The sequence below is a fragment of the Monomorium pharaonis genome, chromosome 6, assembly GCF_013373865.1.
Source record: "Monomorium pharaonis isolate MP-MQ-018 chromosome 6, ASM1337386v2, whole genome shotgun sequence".
Lineage (NCBI taxonomy): Eukaryota > Metazoa > Arthropoda > Insecta > Hymenoptera > Formicidae > Monomorium > Monomorium pharaonis.
In genome coordinates, this window is record NC_050472.1 from 14220002 (window position 1) to 14237196 (window position 17195).

Genomic DNA, 17195 nt, shown 5'->3' on the forward strand with positions numbered 1-17195 from the left:
AGGTATCTAGGTAAAAAAGGATTGAAAGTGAATACAGGAAAGTAATGAAATGTAGGAAGAGAGGAAGGAGAAAGAGGAAGATAAACTGGAGATGAAAGGACGAGAAGGTGGAGGAAGTGAATAGTTTCAAATACCTAGGATATACGGTGACGGCGAACGGGAGGCAGGAATGCGCACGTGGAGGAAAGAATTAGAAAAGGAGCGGCGATTTTAGATTAGATTGTGACCGAACTCAGCTTAGGAATTATCAAAATCCCGGAAAACTTAAAGTTATCTAAAGATTTCTTACTTATACGGTCGCCAGGTCGGTGATTTGCCCCGCCGCCAAGGTGTGGTCTCGGCCTAATGCGTCCTTCGGCCGGATGCTGAAACATGCCCAATAGGCTGTATATTGCGGAAGTCCTCGCTCGCCTCGTTGTCCTAAGCTTGTCTGAGACTTCTCGCGTTGTCGTAATCCTTTGGGAAGCCCTCCTGCGTGGTCCGCGTGAGATGATGCAATCTCCCGCCAAAATGCTAGACTTGCCCGGGATGGATTTCAGGGTCGCACGAATAACTATAGGCTTTCACATGTATCACCAAACTATATTTATTTATGTTTCGCATTCACACACATTCGCGCTGCGGCCTTCGTTATCACATACGCGTGTGTCGCGATTCCTTTGTCTTAGTACGCCTCTCGCACAACTATGGGTGCGTTCAGAAATTCAACTCGTTGGGTAGAGTAGGGTTAAGCGAGGTTACGCCACTAACTCACCTCTGGGAGTATCGAGTTAAACGACTTTCTGAACGTATCAAGTAAGTTAATAATAATGGCAACACAAAGAGTTCGACGAAATCGAATATTGTTTTCTACAACAAGAGCTAGTCAAAAGTTACTCGAAATATTGATGAGAATTACGGACGAAATTAAAAGCTCTGAAAGCGATGATAATTTTGAGGAGGGTCTATTAATTGAAAAAATTCGGCGAATCCGAGGAAAACAGCAGAAACCTGTGCGTATAGCAGGTTATGTTGAAAATGTAATTCCCCGTTACACCACAAAACAATTTCGGCATCATTTTCGGATGCTTCCTGAAATGTTTGAAATTTTGGAAAATCGTCTAGGACAATTGTTATTATCCAATGAACCAACTCGCGGACGTCCAATAATACCTGTGCGTATACAACTTTTGTCAACAATCTGGCTTCTTGCTACACCAGATTCATTCAGGTATTCATATATAAAATTTCTTAATTATATATATATATATTTATATATAGGGTGATTTAGGTCACCCAGAGGAGCCTGCATATACGTGTTTCTCATGAAAAACTGAGTAAAAAAATCCTCTACCATTTTGCAATGTTTTAAAAAAACATTTCATCTCTCCAAGAGTGCGGAGAAATGAATCCGCGCTCTTGGAGTGATGAAATGTTTTTTTAAAACATTGCAAAATGGTAGAGAATTTTTTTACTCAGTTTTTCATGAGAAACACATATGTGCCGGCTTCTCCAAGTGACCTAAATCATTTTGTATAAGTAGTTAAACACGCAGTATCTATAATAATTACAAACTTTTTGTTACAGATCTGTGAGTGAAAAATTTGACTTAGGGAAATCTTCTTTAAATGCTTGTGTGCGCCGTGTTGTGAAAGCATTGAACAGTATTGCTAATGAAATCATTAAATGGCCTATAGGTTTAGAATTGGCATCTTCAAAGGAGAAATTTATGCACCTCGGACAAACTCCTCTTCCTGGTATGATAGGAGCGATTGATGGTTCTTACATATTCATAAAGAAACCAGATATTGAGGTATCCTCCTCTCTCTCTCTCTCTCTCTCTTTCTGTCTCTCTCTCTCAATTGTTTCAAATCCTGTTTTATGACCATTTTTAACAACTTAAATTAATTTTAATCTTTGTTTAACTTACTCTTCATGTTGTTTAGTTTTAAGAGTCAGTTTCATCAACTCTAGTTAACTTAACTAGCTGGTTATTCTATTGGAATTGACCAATCGCATTTGTCGTTAAACAAAATTAATAAATGTGAATGGTAAATTCCAATAAAATAACAGGTTGTTAACTGGAATTGGTGAAATTGACCCTAAGAAATAGACAAAGATAAAGAGAAAGTTGAGCCGAAATAAAATTAATCTACGTTGGAATCAAGCATTAGCCTGCTATTTTATTTGTCGTATGATAAACTTTTTAAACGCATTATTTGGCTACAAAACAAAATGTTTAAAGGCTAGAAATTTTCTGTTCTGCAGCCAATCAATGCGCTTAAAAGTTTGTCGTGACAAATTTAATATCAGTCTTATTTGATAAAAGAACTGCTGCTTCTGATAGTTTATCTTTCTTTGTAGGAAGTTGCTATTCATTACAAATGTAGGAAATTACAATATGCTGTGGTCCTTCAGGCAATCTGTGATACAGATTTAGCCTTCATAGATTGTTTTACGGGTTATCCGGGATCGGTAGGAGACTACCGAATTTTTTGTAACTCAAACCTATACAGAGAAGTTCACAGAAATCTCCCCGCTTTTTTCCGGAAGATGAATTTATAGTTGGTGATAAAGCGTATCCTTGTCTGACATGGTGTATTCCTCCATTTAGAAACAATGGACGTCTTACACAAGTAAGTTCAGAGAGCCAGCGTTTTATCAGACATTGCTTGTTCTAGTACTCTATTCTGTACACTTGTATCGACGATTATCGGTTCATACGTCGTGGCTCAGCTTTTTTATGATACAAAAAAGTTGTGCAACAACACGTATTAAACGTGCAGTAGTCGATATGAGTGGTCGATAGAGAATATGATTGCTAGAAATTGTTGATATTTTGTTAGAAATATTCCAAATAATTTTCTTTGATTTCTTATTAACATAAAATTTATGTCATAAATTATTGTTTGTTTTAGAACCAGAAAATATTTAATCGAGTAATATCACAAAAACGACAAGTCATAGAGAGAGCGTTTGCTCTTTTAAAGGGGAGATTTAGGCGACTAAAATTCCTAGATATGTCCCGTCTAGATTTAATACCATTCTTTATTATGGCAGCCTGTGTCCTTCACAACATTTGTTTGAAAGGCATCGATAATGACATAGGGGAATTTATAGAAGAGGGATGGGAACCATATGAGGGAGAAGATAATGACGATATAGTTAATCCAGAATACAATGATAGGAGAGATGAATTTGATGATGGTGAGATTAAGCAAAATTATTTGTGTCTTCGAGTTGCTGGAAGACAATAAAGCTGATCTTCATAATCTAATTTTATACTAAGACCATCTTAAGTTTATTTTTAGATGTTCTATGGCCAGGTGTTATTGACTATAGATCATATAAGGATAAATTTGAGACGATCTTAAACATAAGATCTAACTGTAAATACTGACTTAAAAGTACCTGTATTATGCCTTAATATGCTACATATATATTATGTATTATATTAATGTACTGTATCTTAAATGAAATGACCAAAATAAAATGTCAGAAATAAATAATAACACAGAAAATACAAAGTTTATTTTTCATTTTTATCGGCATAAAATACATAGCATTCTAGATAAAAACCTAGAAATTACACTTACAATGTTATTAAAATCACAGACCTTTTTGGTATAATATTTTAAACTTATATTTAATATAACTTTAGATACATAAAATTACTCTGTATTGTAATCATTTTAATTAATAAAAGAAACATTATTAAGCTGCAAAGACTTAAGCAAACAAAACAATTGTCTTAAAACAGTGTATTTTAACATGTAGACAATATTTTTTATTCTGGCAAAACAACTTATTAAATTATAAAAGAAATTTAATACAGTTAAACATAAGTGCCTGCACATTATTAAAACTTATAAAATATTTTTTTGCTAGATTGTATGCAATATGAAAATCGTCAGTGCAGACAAGTTTATACACATTAAAAAAGGAAAGAAAACTAATACCGTATTTATTGTCTGATTTTACATTTAAAGTCATCTTAAGTTTCATGTGCCACACTAGCCATTTTTTATTGGCTACACAACATCTGAACATAAACTTAAAACGATTGAAATATAACATCTGACTACCGGCCTAAAAAAACTAATTACACAGCCACGGATATCTTACATAAACCTAACAATCTAACATTGCAACAAACAAAAAGCTACTTTGTTTTCTATAATCTTCATACTTATATCTAGAATATTTTAATGATATACAGGGTTCTAAAATATGTGGGTCAACGCTCGTAAAAAGGTAAAAGCGATTGAGATAAACAAAAGTCTTCTACCATTTTGCGAGCGTTGACCCACATGTTTTGTGATACCCTGTATATCTATATATTTCAATGTTTATAATGAATACAATAAATTCTTTCTATTAAAAAATAAAAAAATGGTACGATCATCCATTTTTAATAAAAATTAAGAAATGCAAAAAAGTAGGAACTTTCAAAAATTACAAGCAATTGCAACAAACTAATTAGAGGCAAAAGTAGGCTTACAATTTATCAATTAGTTTTTGCATTACAGTTTCATAGGTATCAACAGCTCTATTAAGGACCTCTAATGTTTGCTGATGACGTTCCTCTCGTGCTATTTCTCTTGCCTTGGCAGCATCTCTAAAAGTTGACATCCATGTAGAAGTATCTTTATCAAGCTTTCTCTTCTTTTTCTCAGGCTAATATTGAGAAAATTTTTTATCTGAATCTGAATCAGTGTCTTCACTTGGCAAACTTGTGAAGTTACGAGAAGATGCTACACTTATTGGTTCGACACTTGGACTCTTTCTAAAAACTTCGTCAAGTTCATCAAAAAATTTACATGTTATTCTTGATGCACTACTACTTTTATCCCCAATATTATCTTTCATTTTCATATATCCTTTACGAATATATTTCCATTTATCTTGAGCTTGTTTCCAGGTATACCCGGTGAAACCTGCGTCTTCTAATGCTTTGGTTATATCCTTCCACACCTCATCATTTCTAATTGTTGTACTTGCAAATTTAGACGAATTTTTTTTCCACTGTTTAATTAAAAAAAGTACGGCATCTTTTGACCACTTTGTGCCTGAACTTTTTGTAATCTGGTTTGAATCTACTTGTGGCTCTAAAGATACAACAAGCATTGGAGAAGCTGAGGATTCAAATGCAAATGTAGGAATAACCTTCAATAACTTGAGGTTTTCTGTTGTAGCTTGACAAGCATAGACTAACCCATCTGTAATAAAGCAGAATATTATAAACAATTTTTTTATAATGTATATTTTAACCAGTTTTCACAGAGATATAGCATGCTAAGGCTACGTTTTTTTTTATGCTTTCAGCGCTGTATCATTTTGCTTTCATTGAATTCATTACTTCTCTCCTCAGTGTAAAATATAATTATATAACAATTTTACAAAAACACACTTAATTGAAAAGCTAAACTACTTATATATGTTACTTTCTTCTTCAATATTAAATAAAAGTTAGAATTAAATATAATGGAAAACATAACCTAATATTCAAAATCATGGAAAAATAGAAGTATCTGCCATGCTTACCGTGTTGATCAGTTACTAAAATTATACCGTTTTGAATTATTGTGTCACCATTTTCTAAACAATAAGGAATATGACGCCCAAGAATAGGCTTATTAATAATAGTTGCTATAGTCTCGTTCTAATCTATTTTCGTCTATTGCTTCTTTTATAATTGGCGCCAAAAGTAGAGAGTTACTTCTTTAACCTCTGAAAATTTAGAAGTTGAAAAATGAACCCAGGGTAAATTTTAATGACCTTACTCAGTATTTCCGAACGCAACTGGCGAGTTAATTTTATTCGACCCGAGTTATTTTCTGAACGGCAGTGGGTTACCTTCTTTACCCAGGGTAGAATTTTTGAACGCACCCCATGGTGGAAGGATATAAGGTATGCTCATACGCATATGCTTTTTAACAGCCAATGAAAAGTTGCTTCCAGATACCGCCATCTTGCCGCGGTATTTTTAATTTGTTATATCATAATAGTACCTCAATATCATCCAGACCAGAGTATTCAGACTCCAATTCTCAATAATTCGGAAAAAGGCGTTAGTCTAAATAATTACAAATTATTAGCGATGAAAATAATTGAAGGTGATAGAATAAAAATTAAGAGACTAACTTTTTCATAATAGAGCCTAAACACAATGCCAGACAACAGGCAATAAGAACAGAAATAATGAAAGAGAGAAAGGATCTCTTCTCTCTTTCTCTCTTTCTTTAAAATGGCCGCATCTGAAATCTGCGCAGAACCGTACTGAAATTCGTCTTGAGTATGAGCACACCTATATTCTTCCACCATGCGCACAACGTACCTCGACATCGCAATATTTTACGCGCTCGCGATATTTTTCGACGCGGAATAGCCTGCTGGCGAAGGCTCGCGGGTTGTTTCGCGATCACAATAATGTCGCGCCCGTTTCTGCCTAACACACTTTAATGGATCATTGGGCGATCCTATAATCGCGCGGGAGAACGGATTCTCGCATGTCCGCACTCTACACGATCTCGATGCAGACCTTTTTACGCAATCCTCATGGTTAAAGACCTATAATCAAAGATTCGCCAATGGCGAACACAATTTTGATTGATCACTTGAGTCACATGGTTTATCCGCCATTGCGTACCCACGCTGGGCGAGGAAGAGGGGAGAGTGCTCTATGTTGAGCAGTATAGGTTAAAGGAATATGTGTCAGAAATTATAAGGTAATTCAATCTCTGCATTCTAGGGTCACTATATTTTGACGATACACTCAGGAGAACAAGAAAAATTAAATTTGCATCTGTTATATGGCTGCGTACAACTTGGAGCAGGCTCGCATTGTTTACTATCTCCACTACTCCAGACCCCAGCCCCAGATCCCAGCCCCCGGCCCCAGCCCCCATCCAGTCACCGTATGGGTACAAGATGGTGGATAGCAGTCATGGTGGGGGCCCATTGGCGCATCTTTGATTATAGGTCTTTACTCATGGTATGCCGTTTCCCCATGCATTCCCCCTCTCGAGGTCCTACGATTGGCTCGTTGTTACTATCTCGTGATGTTCCGCCAATCGGGGGGCCTCGAGTGGTATTCTCACTCACTCATGCTCCCTTCTCGCTTGCACACCATAATTCGCATGCGCTGTGCGACTGGGCTTTCATAGTTCCCATGGTGACAAGCGGCGTTCGTAAATACACATTTGAGTTTCGGGTCTGTTCGACATGCCTCACAAACGAGGCTTAATTTTTATGAATTTAATTTGCGTTTATTAATTCTCGCGCATATCAGAAATTTAGAGTTAACTGACTCTAATTGAGCATAATTAATGCAAAAAAACATGGATTTAATCAATATATATAAAATATGGAATCACAATTAATATCAGTTCACAGACCTGAACTCACGCGTTGTTCGCACGCTTATAAATGCTTTTAATCATTAAACTGAATATAAATTCAACGTAAAATTATATATTATCCTCGACTATCGCGTCGTATATCTTCCATATCACCGTAGCGATTCCAACTGGCTGATAAATAATAGAAATTGTAATAAACACATGAGGTTTGTTCTGGTTGCCTACACTTTTACACTTCTACGAAAAATATAAGTTCTTATTGGTTTATATTTTTAACCAGCCAATGAGAACTTATACTTTTCGTAGAAGTGTAAAAGTGTAAAGGCAACCAGAACAAACCTATGATAAGTCAAAGTACATCGTCAGCGATGACGTGGAATCTCGATTCTAATTGTCTAACAAACGCGCCTTGCATACATGATACGCGTATATCCCTCGCGTTCCTGGGCGCCCTAACCTACACCTGTCAAAGTGTGCTCGTTGGGTTGCCTATCTTTCAGGCGCTCTTGGTGCCTCTCGCCGGTCCACGGCTTACGGTCGGCTCGTCCGCTTTCGAGTTATCTCTTGTCGAAGCTAAATAAGAAATACTTATAACATATTTGATACGTGAACAAAGCTTTACAAAAATCTAAACATACTAATGTTTACAAGAATATTAAAATTTCTTTATTATGTTGTAAGCAGATTACAACTATATCTATTAAAATTGCGACACGCATCTTTCGAAAGATGTTGCAAGAAGCACCTCTTTCGAAAGACGCACAAGAATCCGCCGCGCTCACGGAAGTCCCAATTAACTTCCGTGAGATTACAACAGCGCACTCGGAAGCAGTTCGTATCGCCCTAGAAATAGGCCCTACGTTGCAAAATCAAATCGCAAGGCTACCGCGTTTCGATGTCGAAACGCTTAGCCTCGCAGAAGCTACTGACGCCCGGTCACTGGCCCCCGAAATTGCGCCAGATATCATAATATATAAACGCGACCACGCCGTGACCGAGCGGAGAGTATCATAACAGCGACCGAGCATCGTCGCATACCGTAAACCTTATCGCGAGTGTTACGTGACATCAACACAGCTGATTGTAAGCGCAAGAAGGAAATAAAAGACAACGAACAAGAAAGTAAGAAGCGTCTTCTTTTCTCTCATACACCGAGCCAAACCTTCACCCTTTGGGTCCTAACCCTTCAGGCAGAACGATCCCAACTACTAACAGGAAATAATTCCCAAAACGAACAAACGCACACAATAAAATTGGTGGCAGCGGTGGGATCCAAGAAGCCGTCAATGACAAGGGATAGGAAAAACGGATAGAAGAAGCTGAAACTAACAAAGGACCAGCAAATCCAAAAACTCAAAGGAAGCACAATCCTGCGAGAAAAAGACCAGCCGACAGTAAGACGAGCTGAGACAGCACCATCGTGTTATTCAGTGCGTGAGTGCAAAGATCTGTGCCAACGCATCACTACACGTTGCCAAGAGACTTTGAAGAACGAGCTTCTCTGCCAGGGGACGGAACGGCCGACTAGCCAACGAGAGGTGGACCACAACAAGGGGCGACGACTAAACAACCGTAGACTACGGAGGAAAAGCAGCACTACTACAACGCCGTACGCGCCAGTCCATCCAGCGAGCTGACCTACGACAACCGCCATGCGCGCCGTTCTACTAATGTAAGTCAGAATTGTAACAAATATTTACGCACTCATTGTAATGTCCTGTGCGAAGGGCAACGCGATCAAGAAATAATAATACAGCAGAAAATTGACACCGCGCAAAAAAACGAGGCAACGCGAAGTTTAACTGCAAAAGAAAACGCCTGTCAAAAAAAAAAGAAAGAGATTTTTTTTTATACGCGCCAATCAATAATACAGTATCAGCGAATAAAACTTTGATTCAAGTACAACGCTCTAGCACGTACACACGCGACCGCGATAAGACGCTTAGCCGTGCGTAATCCGACTCCACCGATAATATTCGGAAGACGACCGCGAGACATACAGCATGCGAGCTGCACACTGTCTCGACTAATTCAAACAAATAATTAATGTCCCAAAACGGAGACAGCCCGCGAAACGAAGGCCAGAAGCCCTCGGGAGAAACAATAGATTCTCCAGAACACGAGGCAGTAGGCATAGCGGAAACCGCGTTATGCGATATACGAGACGCGACACAACACGCGCTACGTGTTATAGGCGACCGCGGAACACACGTCGTCACAGAACGGGGAACCACAGCGAACGCACGCGAGTTTAGTTTGATAAGCGCCGAACCTAATACGACGCGTGACTTAAACGGACGAAATCGGACCGACAATCGACTGACATCCAGTCCTACGACAATGGCTCACTCTCCCGCCGAAGCGTCCGGAAATATACCACGAAATGAAGTCAAAGCAGAAATATTACGACTTCATAATTCCCTGCATGAGGAAAATGACCATGCAGAAGAACGACCGGCACAGAGGATAAATCCGAACCTCCCGCCAGGAGAAACAATGTTATTGCATGATGTTATGCATGAACTACGCGACCTGAAATTCCAATTAGGTGTAAATAGAAGAGATCCGGGTTATCAGAGAAGGACGAAAGCACCCCTAAGACCTCAAAATTTTCACGATCACGCCTTAAATTTGTCGTACGGACGATCGAATAACGACATTAGAAATAAGCGCGGATCGACAGTAAATTTCTTGAGTATGAAAGAAGCGCGAAATATGATACCGGACATCGACGGCACACAGCGAAACCGCGTCCGCGAATTTATTAGCACCGGTATATACGCTATGAAAAACATACACCCAGCCGACGAACATACCCTGCTAGAAGCCATCCTATGCACGAAATTTAAAGGTAAAGCAATGATGGACTTCTACACGCGCGATGTATACAGCTTCGAACAACTGAAAAGAGAGCTCGAAAATGAGTACCTTTCCAAACGGAGCATCGCACATCTGCAACAAGAGTTTAACTCGCTCAAGCAGAAACCAGCGGAAAGCGCGCAGGAATTCGGACGGCGAGTGGACCTGCTTGCCATGGAGCTATATGAGTCCATGGAGGAAGGCAAAAACCACACTCGAACAACAGCGAGCCATCCTGGACAATATTAAGGAGCAGGCCCTGTACAACTACCAGATCGGTTTGCACGAAGACATCAAACTCCTGCAGGCCTATTCTGTAACTCGTTAAGACGGTTAACGACGGGTTTCGGTTCGTTAAGTTACCGAAGCGACGCGGTAGCGAGAAATGATATTCTGTAAATCGTGGTAACGAATTTTGTCGGTATCGCAGTCGGTAAGTTAACGAAATTAGTCGATAGCGACGATTACCGAAGCGAGGGGTTCGGGAACCCTCGTTAACGTGTAACGAGGCTCGATAGCGTGCGTAACCATTAAACTGTGCGTACTTTTCTCATATCCGTTGGAGATTAGAGGTTGAGCACGTTTAGTTTTTGTCTTCGGACTGCTCCGGACGAAACTAACCTTGAAAAACCCCCGTATTTTTCTTATGGTGATTTGTGTTTTAGAGAAACTTTTTTTAAAATAAAGGGAAAGCAAGGGTAAGTAAATTTGAATTAATTTAACCTTATTCATATGCCTCTTGAATTATTAACAGTAAAATATGAAGGTTGTTTGTCCAGCACGTTACAATCTTTGTAACACCATTTCGTTAAGTATTACCATGCTCTAACAATATATATTTCAAGGAACATGATAATGGCTGTCGGATTTCTCGCTTGGGAACTTATGATTCTACGAAAAAGAGTACGACAGATGGAAAGGCGCGTAGAGCGGAGAGTATTGCGAGACGCACAGAATCCATTTGATCTCCCTCGTAACGAGTTTATGAATATTTTTCGCATTAGTCCAGATCTTGCATTGGAAATAACAAATTTGATAAGGCCTGATTTGATTCGCCAACGTTCTACTGGTATATCTTCGGAAATACAGGTAATTCTCTTCTTGTGTGACAATGTTTTTTTATTAACATGTACTAACTGAAAACTGAAACTATTTTTGTGTGTTATACTATATTATTTTGTAGACGTTGATAGCAGTTGAGTTTTATGCGCATGGCAGTTATCAAAGGCCAACGGGAGATCAATTTAACTTTAACGTAAGTCAGCCAACAGTTAGTCGATGTCTCCACGCAGTGACAGCTTCGATTAATCAGCGACTCTTACGTCGATGGGTACAATTTCCGATGACTTGGGAAGAACGCCAGGCGGCGCGTGCCAAATTCGCAAATGCACCATAACCATTTGAGGGAACAATTGGAGCAATAGATTGTACCTTTGTTAACATTTTGGGGCCATCTGAACACGAAGAAGCATTTGTAAATCATCATGGGAATCATTCGTTGAATGTGCAAGCCGTGAGTAACTTGACATGTGTATGTATTACTGTGGGACACTTTTATTCTGTCTGTAACATAATTATGTATGTACTTTCAGATAGTTGATACAGATATGAAAATATTGAATATCAATGCAAGGTGGCCAAGAGCAAGAAACGATGCATACATTTGGAGCACTTCTCCAATCCGTCGAGCTATGCAATTTCATTACGACAGAGGCGAGCGTCGAACTTGGTTAATTGGTAAATGGCTGTGATAAAAAAAATAGGATAAATTTGTTTAAACATTAGTTAAATGACTTATATTAATTAAAATATCTCTTCTCAATATATTACTATATTTTAGTAGCAATACTGAATAATAAAATTATAATCTAAAGTTAAAATATTTTATAGGTATATTATTTATGAAAAACTAATTATTATATAATAATAATAAATATATTAATATGTATATAAATGAATAATGTATACAGTAAATGGTATACAGTTAATTTTATTGTGTATCTCTTATAATTTATTTTACAATTTTTATACAAAAATTGTGTACTTTGTTTTGTACTGAAAATTCTTTGGAGAATTGCTCGTTTCACTAATGTTCTTCACTAATGTGAAGAAATAGAAATTAGATTCATAAATATTAATGAATAAATAAAAATATTTTATTTTATAAGGAATTTACGCAGTTTGTTGCAAATATAGACAAACATCTTTTTAGACAAGAGTAAGATATATTTTTATATCTTAAATGTACATTTTTTACAGGTGATGCTGGATATCCGTTGGAACCGTGGCTCATGACGCCCTTGCCACATTACCCTGAAGGAACTCGGCAATTCGAATACACGAGGGACTTGTGTAAAGCAAGAAATGTAGTCGAGCGATTTTTCGGTTGTTTCAAGGGTATGTGGAGATATTTATCGTATCAACGCGTATTGATGTACGATCCGACGTTTGCTGGACATATCGTGAATGCTTGTGCTGTATTGCATAATATGCGACTTTATCATCGCCTTCCTGCAGCCGACTACTATGATGCCGTTGATGATGGTGTCAATAATAATAATGTACAAATACGAGACAATGATCAAGGTGATGAAAATATTAGACAAGGCCCTCGTGCCCTAGCGCAGCGCATTCAGAGTCAATTAATGCGCGAACGATATGAACACCTTCCCGACGGTAATGCGAATGCCAACTAAATGTACGAAATAACAAAATCAAGTGATGTTAATTTTTGATCATTTTATTTAGCCGATAATATTATCACATAATTGTACACATATTTTATTGTCTAAATTATATAAACTTTTGTAACTTTTAATAAACATTATAGTATTAAACATTATAGTATTAAACTTTTGTAACTTTTAATAAACATTGTATTATATTAATAAAATAGTAATACTGACAATACTATGACTATGTGCTATCTGTCATCTACGATATTAATCTACTATTTATCATGACTTTCTTGAAAGCGAAGTTTCTAGAATTCTAGTGAGACTATCGAGCAAGACATTTCGTACGCGATCATATTCGACCATCCTTTCAAAAATGTCATTCCTTCTCTTATCGTTTTCTGCCATCATTAAAGCAGCATCTGCAAGCTTAGATGCTGCTTCCGCCTGCAATTGCGTACTTTGGGCTAAAACCTGTTTTACATTCAAATGCGATAATTAATTTAATGAAAATGCCTCAAATAAATATACATTTATAAAAAGGTGACAATAGCGAATAATTACAACTCACATTCATCGTATTAGCATTTTGCGCCTCGATCGCCTGAAATACTTCTCTGGCTTCTGAGAATTGAACGCCAATTCTCTCGGTACTAATTCCTTAAATAAATAATAAAGACGTACAGTAATATGTTGATTATGAAACAATTTGTTTATCCGAAGAACTTGTATTTACATGTCATTAACTAGTCATTTAAAATAATGAATAAAAAAAATTTTATTAAACGTTTATTCAATATTTTATATTAATTAATCATTATAATTAATAATCCTATAAATGTTTATTTAATAATGTGACATAAATAAATGTTTATTTATGTCACATTAACCGAACACATTTACTTTATATTAATTAATCATTTGAAATAAAGATAAAGAAAAATATATTTAATATTTACTCAATATTAATTTAATATTTATTTTACATTAATAGTTATTTTATTATTATTATTAATCATTTATCTTACTATAATTAATAATAGAACGGCAATAATAAGACGGCAATCACATGAGTAGAAAAGCTATTTCGCACAAGATACACACCGTATTTTTCGCAACTAATACACTGATGAAAATTGCGATTTAGCAAGTCCGAATGTCGCAAAAAATCGCGTTTTTATACATGTGTTGTAAAAACAATTTTATTTTTATTTTACGTCAATTGTTTCCTGATTGAGTTATACTCACTTTTTCTTCTTGCAATTTTTTTCATAGGAGTAGGAACAGGTGGTGTATTTTCTATTTCCTCCGGTGCATTATTGTAGACATCGTCATTATCTCCCACTAAAGTTTCTCTGTACAACATGGTATATACAAATTTCATGCTTCTTCGTTACTTTGCTTTTCTGACTTTTTACATTTCCAGATATCGCCGTGTTTCTAGTTGGTTATTTTGTTACTTTAATAGGAGAAGTTAGTTAGAAACTCAGCGATAACTTGTAATTTGAAAAATCTAAATATGAATTATAACACTATTTAACTTCACATGGACGTTATTTTATCATGAAATAATTACCGGCATCATAAACCAATTCTCCAGAAGTCGTGGGATTGTCTTCGTTGAAAATTATTGCATTTTCATTTTCGGCACGACACGAGATGACAATAGGTGCCCTATCAAGAATCTCTGAGTTTCCTGCTGCCAGTACCTCATTAGCAAACTCCTGCAAATTCATACAAAAATTATTATTAAGTACCAAAAACCATTGCAAATTACTGCAGACCGATATAGGCATTCCTTCGACGTTTGATAATTTTAATTATTGTTTGCTGCATCACCTGTTCTTCAGGAAAGCTATCGATGGAATTATTAACTCCTTCAAAATCGTAGCCAATAATTCCCAGAATTTTTTTATCCATCTCCGTGAGATGATTTTCAACTGGCCTATTGCCTGTTTGTGCACGAGCGGCGCGAAGTTTCGAGATCTTCTCTGAAACTTTCGTTTTGCTGTCCCTCCATGTCTGCAATAAACACATACATATTTGACAACTCTCATTTTTGCAGAATTACATGTTCAATTATTTGTAAATATATACTTACAATTTTCCAAGAAGCAACATCTTTCTCCTTGCCACTTTTGGACATTGCATTTAGTTGGTTGGCCAGTTCCTCCCAACTTCCTTGAAGATCAGCTTGCCCTTGCAACGATATAAATTTGCCGGTTGCAACATGAGGATTAATAACAAAATAATCCACCATTGCCTCCAATTGTTCTTTTGTTGCTCGCCCTTGTCTCGCTTTTTTTGCTGGTGGTTGTGACCTTTCACAAAAATGTAATCTTAAACACGTATTTCGATCTATTCAGCTTCTACTTTACAAGCATCCAATTTTAGAATTTATTTATTTATTGCAAATAAAACTCAATTTACTATTGACTGTTATATACTTACATTCTCTCGTAAACCTAAAAACAAGTTTAAGAAAAACTTCGTGTAATTACACAATTTCCACTTTACAAAAATATACACCGAAATAAGGTTATGGTTAAGAGTGCCATGTGTGTATTTTCCCAGGCACAGTGGAATACGCGACGTTTCATTGGTCAACAAGCAAAATTTTCATGATGTTTTTAAGAACGCATTGACGTCGCTATCGACATCGTTAACAATGTCATGTAACGACTAGCCTCGCTTCCTTCAGTTACAGAATACCAATTTCACTAGGCCGTCGCTAGCGCAAGCGACGAATTTCGATAACGGTAACTTAACGATAGTTGTCGCTATCTTTTTAACGAGTTACAGAATAGGCCTACTGGTACGCGCCCAGCGATACAGAACGCTGCAGGACACGATATCCGGCGCCAGTGCCGAAGAAAAAGTAAGGGAACCTAACCGAAATCGGAAGAAAGACCCTCACACCGTCCCAAAGTACGCACGGAATATTCTGCGATGCGGAAAGTGCGGCAAGAATGGGCATGACGGGCGAGAATGCCGCAGCAGCCGATACGCTAACCGGTTCGAGTTACCGCGACCGGAGGGACGGCCTCGCGTAAACATAGTGGAACTATACTGTGACCATTGCAAAAAGGCAGGCCACACCCGAAAAGAGTGTTGGTCCCTTCACGGTCGACCTAAAAAAAAGGACAATGACTGCCGAAGAACAACGTTAAGCGCTGTATCAGTGTTTTGGTCGGACATTTACGTTCGAGTGTAAGCGCGTGTGCTGAGTTCGCGTTTTATTTCGCGGTATCGTATGTCGCGTTGCGCTAGTGCGTTTGCATTCGTATGCCTTTGAAGTACAGTAGCTATCTTAGCTATGTCTTTTTACGGTAATCGCGGTTACCGGGGGTCAACCGATATTTTGCTCTATTCGTGTTACAGTTTTATGTCGTCCTACGCTCGTTTCGCGTTACAATTTAATGTTTGTCGGACTTACATAAGTACAATGAGCTGCATGGTGCGGCGATCAGCTGAGCCTTGTCGCGGTAGGTCTCGGCGTCGTCTCGAGTTTCACTCTTATCGCTGACGCGCTATGTACGCTCCGGCGTGGCTGGCTTCCTGGCCTGTACAGCTGATTGCTCGGTGACGCTTGGTTCCTCTTGGATCTTCCTTTTGGCAGTGCAAATCCTCACCGCTGCCACCACTGTTGTACCCCTCGTTGTGAGTACGATTTTGGGATCGCTGCCAGAGATCTCGCGAGGAAGGTATTTCGTCACATACACCGTTATTTGTCTTGAACACTTTTATTCTTGTATTCAGTTACAATAGTTAGATCGCGACCCCGCAAGGCAGAGTGTCACGGTTGTATATTTACAATAAGTTATCTCGGCGATACACGACCCCGCAAAGCAGAGTGTCGTGTGTAGTCTTAGTTTGTCTACTTCGAATTGACCCGATCCTCACCTTCTTTCGCCGGTTTATATATCCGATAACTCGGTAGTTGGATCGAAAGAAGGGGTGGATTGCGTGAGGGCGTAAATCGGTCAGTATTCCAAATTTTTGCTTAGACAGCAAGTGCTGTCTAAGGAGCATTGCGCTAATTGTCGAGCGGATTGCGCGAAACCTCGCGCGATGCGCTCGATGCTGACTGCAGCTGACCGACTTACGTCATCGTGTTACTGACACCTTATCGTTATGAGTGTGTCACTCATAACAGTATAGACAATAACAAACCCTGCTAGATACAATTTTCTTTAAAAAACAAGAAAAAATTAAAAAATTATACTTTTGTGCAGTCGTCTCGTAACTTTCATCCACAACACTAAGTTTTAAAGATTCTTTACGTACAAAATAACCGTTATGCAGGGTTGTCACTATAGGA

At 37.8% G+C, this 17195-nt stretch overlaps 5 protein-coding genes across 5 annotated transcripts; 2 read left to right on the plus strand and 3 right to left on the minus strand.

The window, feature by feature from the left end:
- The first annotated feature begins 809 nt into the window (after nucleotides 1–809).
- LOC105839190 (putative nuclease HARBI1) lies at nucleotides 810–3236 on the plus strand. The gene is made up of 5 exons (XM_028192732.1): nucleotides 810–1210; nucleotides 1567–1792; nucleotides 2344–2454; nucleotides 2496–2615; nucleotides 2898–3236. The coding sequence occupies exons 1-5, from the start codon at nucleotides 810–812 to the stop codon at nucleotides 3234–3236; spliced, it is 1197 nt and encodes a 398-aa protein (XP_028048533.1).
- A 1129-nt stretch (nucleotides 3237–4365) lies between these two features.
- On the minus strand, nucleotides 4366–5950 carry LOC118646357. Its single transcript, XM_036289056.1, has 3 exons — nucleotides 5836–5950; nucleotides 5524–5628; nucleotides 4366–5198 (listed from the first exon to the last, which is right to left on the minus strand). Exons 1-3 carry the CDS (start codon nucleotides 5948–5950, stop codon nucleotides 4657–4659), a joined length of 762 nt encoding a protein of 253 aa, XP_036144949.1. The 3' UTR covers nucleotides 4366–4656.
- A 5753-nt stretch (nucleotides 5951–11703) lies between these two features.
- LOC118646203 (putative nuclease HARBI1) lies at nucleotides 11704–13041 on the plus strand. The gene is made up of 2 exons (XM_036288590.1): nucleotides 11704–11936; nucleotides 12459–13041. The coding sequence occupies exons 1-2, from the start codon at nucleotides 11780–11782 to the stop codon at nucleotides 12893–12895; spliced, it is 594 nt and encodes a 197-aa protein (XP_036144483.1). The 5' UTR covers nucleotides 11704–11779; the 3' UTR covers nucleotides 12896–13041.
- Nucleotides 13042–13130: 89 nt separating this feature from the next.
- On the minus strand, nucleotides 13131–14264 carry LOC118646205. Its single transcript, XM_036288592.1, has 3 exons — nucleotides 14123–14264; nucleotides 13446–13534; nucleotides 13131–13348 (listed from the first exon to the last, which is right to left on the minus strand). The coding sequence occupies exons 1-3, from the start codon at nucleotides 14256–14258 to the stop codon at nucleotides 13157–13159; spliced, it is 417 nt and encodes a 138-aa protein (XP_036144485.1). The 5' UTR covers nucleotides 14259–14264; the 3' UTR covers nucleotides 13131–13156.
- On the minus strand, nucleotides 14148–16605 carry LOC118646204. The gene is made up of 3 exons (XM_036288591.1): nucleotides 14976–16605; nucleotides 14714–14896; nucleotides 14148–14598 (listed from the first exon to the last, which is right to left on the minus strand). Exons 1-3 carry the CDS (start codon nucleotides 15132–15134, stop codon nucleotides 14428–14430), a joined length of 513 nt encoding a protein of 170 aa, XP_036144484.1. The 5' UTR covers nucleotides 15135–16605; the 3' UTR covers nucleotides 14148–14427.
- Between the last annotated feature and the right edge of the window lie 590 nt (nucleotides 16606–17195).

Excerpts from the sequence above, each read along its gene's own strand:
- LOC105839190 (XM_028192732.1), top strand. The coding sequence starts at position 810 with ATGGCAACACAAAGAGTTCGACGAAATCGAATATTGTTTTCTACAACA. Across the intron at positions 1,793-2,343 it reads TAAAGAAACCAGATATTGAG|GAAGTTGCTATTCATTACAA; the intron begins GTATCCTCCTCT and ends CTTTCTTTGTAG. Across the intron at positions 2,616-2,897 it reads ACAATGGACGTCTTACACAA|AACCAGAAAATATTTAATCG; the intron begins GTAAGTTCAGAG and ends TGTTTGTTTTAG.
- LOC118646357 (XM_036289056.1), bottom strand. The coding sequence starts at position 5,950 with ATGGCGGTATCTGGAAGCAACTTTTCATTGGCTGTTAAAAAGCATATG. Across the intron at positions 5,629-5,835 it reads TTCTACCCTGGGTAAAGAAG|CAACTATTATTAATAAGCCT; the intron begins GTAACCCACTGC and ends ACGAGACTATAG. Across the intron at positions 5,199-5,523 it reads TTTAGTAACTGATCAACACG|ATGGGTTAGTCTATGCTTGT; the intron begins GTAAGCATGGCA and ends GCTTTATTACAG.
- LOC118646203 (XM_036288590.1), top strand. The coding sequence starts at position 11,780 with ATGTACTTTCAGATAGTTGATACAGATATGAAAATATTGAATATCAAT. Across the intron at positions 11,937-12,458 it reads GCGTCGAACTTGGTTAATTG|GTGATGCTGGATATCCGTTG; the intron begins GTAAATGGCTGT and ends CATTTTTTACAG.
- LOC118646205 (XM_036288592.1), bottom strand. The coding sequence starts at position 14,258 with ATGAAATTTGTATATACCATGTTGTACAGAGAAACTTTAGTGGGAGAT. Across the intron at positions 13,535-14,122 it reads AAAAATTGCAAGAAGAAAAA|GAATTAGTACCGAGAGAATT; the intron begins GTGAGTATAACT and ends TATTTATTTAAG. Across the intron at positions 13,349-13,445 it reads AAAATGCTAATACGATGAAT|GTTTTAGCCCAAAGTACGCA; the intron begins GTGAGTTGTAAT and ends AATGTAAAACAG.
- LOC118646204 (XM_036288591.1), bottom strand. The coding sequence starts at position 15,134 with ATGGTGGATTATTTTGTTATTAATCCTCATGTTGCAACCGGCAAATTT. Across the intron at positions 14,897-14,975 it reads ATGTTGCTTCTTGGAAAATT|ACATGGAGGGACAGCAAAAC; the intron begins GTAAGTATATAT and ends TGTTTATTGCAG. Across the intron at positions 14,599-14,713 it reads ATAGCTTTCCTGAAGAACAG|GAGTTTGCTAATGAGGTACT; the intron begins GTGATGCAGCAA and ends ATGAATTTGCAG.